Source organism: Sinocyclocheilus grahami, unplaced genomic scaffold (genome assembly GCF_001515645.1).
Source record: "Sinocyclocheilus grahami isolate Dianchi unplaced genomic scaffold, SAMN03320097.WGS_v1.1 scaffold1067.1, whole genome shotgun sequence".
Lineage (NCBI taxonomy): Eukaryota > Metazoa > Chordata > Actinopteri > Cypriniformes > Cyprinidae > Sinocyclocheilus > Sinocyclocheilus grahami.
Window position 1 is genome coordinate 529983 of NW_015506246.1, and position 3877 is coordinate 533859.

General features: G+C 35.8%; 1 protein-coding gene across 1 annotated transcript in view; it reads right to left on the reverse strand.

The window, feature by feature from the left end:
• Positions 1-3877, reverse strand: part of ppp1r37 (protein phosphatase 1, regulatory subunit 37) — a 45441-nt gene that overhangs the window by 13039 nt on the left and 28525 nt on the right. The window contains exon 4 of the mRNA XM_016251689.1: positions 3358-3458. Coding sequence (XP_016107175.1) covers positions 3358-3458 — 101 coding nt within the window. The remainder of the gene's footprint in view (positions 1-3357; positions 3459-3877) is intronic.

The window sequence follows — 3877 nt, forward strand, 5'->3', positions numbered from 1 at the left end:
GGGGAGGGAGAGAGAGAGAGAGCGAGAGAGGGAGAGAGAGAGAGAGAGAGAGAGGGAGAGAGAGAGAGAGAGAGAGCGAGAGCAAGAGAAAGGGAGAGAGAGAGGGGGGGAGAGAGAGATAGGGTACGTTCCCATTACAAATTTGCTATATTTTATAAATGGCAATAAAAGACTATTGCAAAATGACGGTGTTTCCATTAACCCATGTTATGCGACTACAAAACGTGGAAAACGTAACTTTTTCCTCTCGCGATAAGTCATAGCGACAGATGTTGGTAGGTTTACGTGTATCGCAGCCACCGCACTAGCCACATAAGTGTGTATTAGGGCTGCTCTAATCGCAATTACAATTATGGATGCCACAATTACGTAATCGTTCAAAGCAGCAATTAATCATTCAAAGTCCACTTAAGTTATTCTGCACACTTAAGATATGTTTTTTCTTTTTACATGTTATCTTAAGGGTTGTTCCATTGTTTTAGTTTAACATTATAATACCATTCATATTTTTACTTTTTTTATAATTTAAAGAAGAAACCAATCTGATGTATATTTGACATTTGAGGCTTAATACTATAGAAAAGCACTAAAGGTTTTTCAGTTAAGAGTTTTCAGCTTGTTTATTCTCATATAAAAATATGGCATGCAGTCGCATCAAACAATGGTATAAACATCATTCAATGTAAATTGTGATAATTGTAATTAATAATCGAAATTACAATTTCAAGGGAATAATCAACAATTATGATTTTTGTCATAATCGTGAAGCCCTAGTGTGTATCTTTAGAGAAGGAGCGCGAAGAGCTGCTTCTGGGCCACTTCTGAAGCCTGCCGCGGCTGGTGTAAACACAAGCATTGACTAGAGTGCCGTGTCGGGGCGTAATGCAGTGTAAATAAGGGGTTATTCAAGTTAATGGCAAGGAAAGCCCCTTATATTTGTGAGCGGCCACGTATGAGGTGTTTCTTGGAGGTTAAAGAATGATCATGCGACTTGTAAATGCGAAAAAAAAAGTTTCTATTGCAGTTTTGCAAAATTTTCTTTTTCGAATTGCCTGAAAAACCACCTCGTGTGAGCGTAAACATTTTTTTGCGATATATGGGAGTTTTTGCGAAATTGACACGTTTCTATTGTGTATTTGCAATTTGCGCAATTTGAAGGGTAATGGAAACGCAGCTAGAGAGAGAGGGAGAGAGAGAACATCTAACGCAACTGATGGGACAGAAAAAGAAAGAGACACACACACACACACACGCACAGAGTGATGATACAGTACAATCTAACAGACATAATAAGTGTTAACAAAATTTTTTTCCAAACAATAATCAATTATAAAGTAACAATTTTCAGTATTTTTAAAAATAAAATTGTATAATCCTATATTCCCATTAACTTCCATAGTATGGAAAAAAAATAGTATGGAAGTCAGTGGAGACCAGAAACTCTAGTTTGGCCAGAATTCTTCAAAATATCTTCTTAGTTTGAACTCAAATATTTTAAAAAGCAGAACCAGAAGCTGCTTGGTTACTGACATTCCTAAAAAGATCTTCTTCTGAGTTCAACAGGTTTGGAACATCATGAGAACATTTTTGGGTGAACTATCCCTTTAGGAACTAAGTGTATGATTTGTGTAATTGTTTCAAATAGTTTCATCAGTATTAAAATAAACAATATTATCACTTTCTTAAATAATGCTAAACATTTTGCACTATTGTTCATGGGGTATGTGCTTGTGACAGACTGGCCCACATTCTCAGCAGTGTTTAATTGATCAGATCTCTGCTGAGGTGCAGCGTATGGTGTTGCGCTCCACCCTGAACACACACACACACACACACACACACACACACACACCCTATAAATACAATGTCTGCATACAAGAGCTCTCACAGAGGAGGCGGGCAGGCTCAACGTTTCTGGAGGAGCCACAAAACAAGAACAAGTACAAAGTAGTTCATAAAGAGGGTTTAAAGGTAAAGAAGAATAGGTGCAGCAGGAGTGCAACAAATACTTATAGACACAGAAAAACAACAAATATGCTGATTATGGTCCTGCAGCAGGGGGACAAAAACCTGCCATAGCCAGACAAACTTCCAACAACACGTAAAGGAAACTGATCTCAGAGCAGCAGTTATGTGCAATAAAATAAAAAAAAATTAAATAATTAAAATATATTAAAATGCAATCAATTAAAAACATTATTACATTAAAATAAATAAAAATAAATGAAAAACAAACAGCCATTAGCATGCAAAAAAAATAAAAAAATTACATTAAAATCAATTAAAATAATAGAAATACATGAAATGAAAATAAATGAAATAAACAAAAAAAATAGATACGTGAATAGTGATTATCAGATTATGTGTTCATAGTACATATTTTATTTAAAATGAATGAATGAATGAATGAATTAATTTAGGGCTGCACAATTAATCAAATTTCTAATCACGATTACAATTATGAATGCCACAATTACGTAATCATTCAAAGCCCACTGAAGTTATTCTGCGTGCTTAAGATGCGTTTTTTTCTTTCTACATGTTATCTTAAAGGTTTTTTCCCATTATTTTAATTTTAGTTTTAGTATAACATTATAATACCATTATTTATAACACATATTGTTAATTTTTTATCATTTAAAGAAGAAACCAATCCGATGTTAACTGTTGCATCAAACAATGGTATAAACATCATTCAATGCAAATTGTGATAATCGTAATTAATAATTGAAATTATGATTTTTGTCATAATCGTGCAGCCATAATGAATTGATTAAAATACAATAAATAAAAACAAACAAATACATACATAAATAGTGACTGTTAGAATGTGTACATAGCACATCTTTTATTTCAAAAGAGCAAAAAAAAAACAAAAAACTCCCAACTCAGTTTTCCATGACACTCCCTTAAGAGGTGGTGTTAAGGAGTGAGTGTGTTTGTATATATATGGAAGATGCTGAGATCCACCCAACTTATGACTTATGGCAATATGATTGCATTAACTCAAACACAGAAGTCAGAGGCCAGGGGTGACCTTAAGTAACCTATTAGAAACAGACTGAATCTCCAGAGCTCCTGATATCTGTGTTTATGTTGGACAAACACAAACCGTGTCAGAACAGCACACATGTATTCACACACAGAGACACATGTCTCAACCAGAGGGCTGACGAGCACTTTCATCGTGTAACGGCACTGATAAATGAAATCAGAACGCTGCAATCATCACAACAGAAGCTCAGACAGTTTTAAAGATGGACAGAGAAAGAACAAGAATGACCCTGCGGTCATAGAGCTGGACAGGAAATGAGATTGGTAAGAAACTCAATGAGGTAAAGAAAGAGAAACACTCACATCCTCGTCTAAGTTTGTCTGTTCCAGATCCAGCACTTTAAACTGCACCCTCTTAAAGATCTCCTCCAGAGATTCACATGATTTATAATCCAGCTTCTCTCCTACAGAGGAAAACACAGAGACAGAGATATTAGATTCAACTTTTGCACTGATACGGTTCTTTATATTCTTTTATTTTGTAAAAACACCGATCAAAGTCAAACACATAGTGATGATTTTTCTGCTACTTTCATATTTACAGTAAACTGGAATCATCTGATGGTGAGATCAGCTCGTCTATGGACACACACCCATTAACTACACAAACCAAACAAGGACACAAACCAGTCTTAACAGGTTGAACTCAACGGAGAACCTGCGTGTGAGAGTGTGTGTGTGTGTGTGTGAGAGAGAGAGAGTGTGTGTGTGTGTGAGTGAGTGTGTGAGTGTGAGTGAGAGAGTGTGGGTAAGTGTGAGTGAGAGAGTGTGTGTGTGTGAGAGAGAGAGTGTGTGTGTGTGAGAGTGTGTGTGTGTGTGTGTG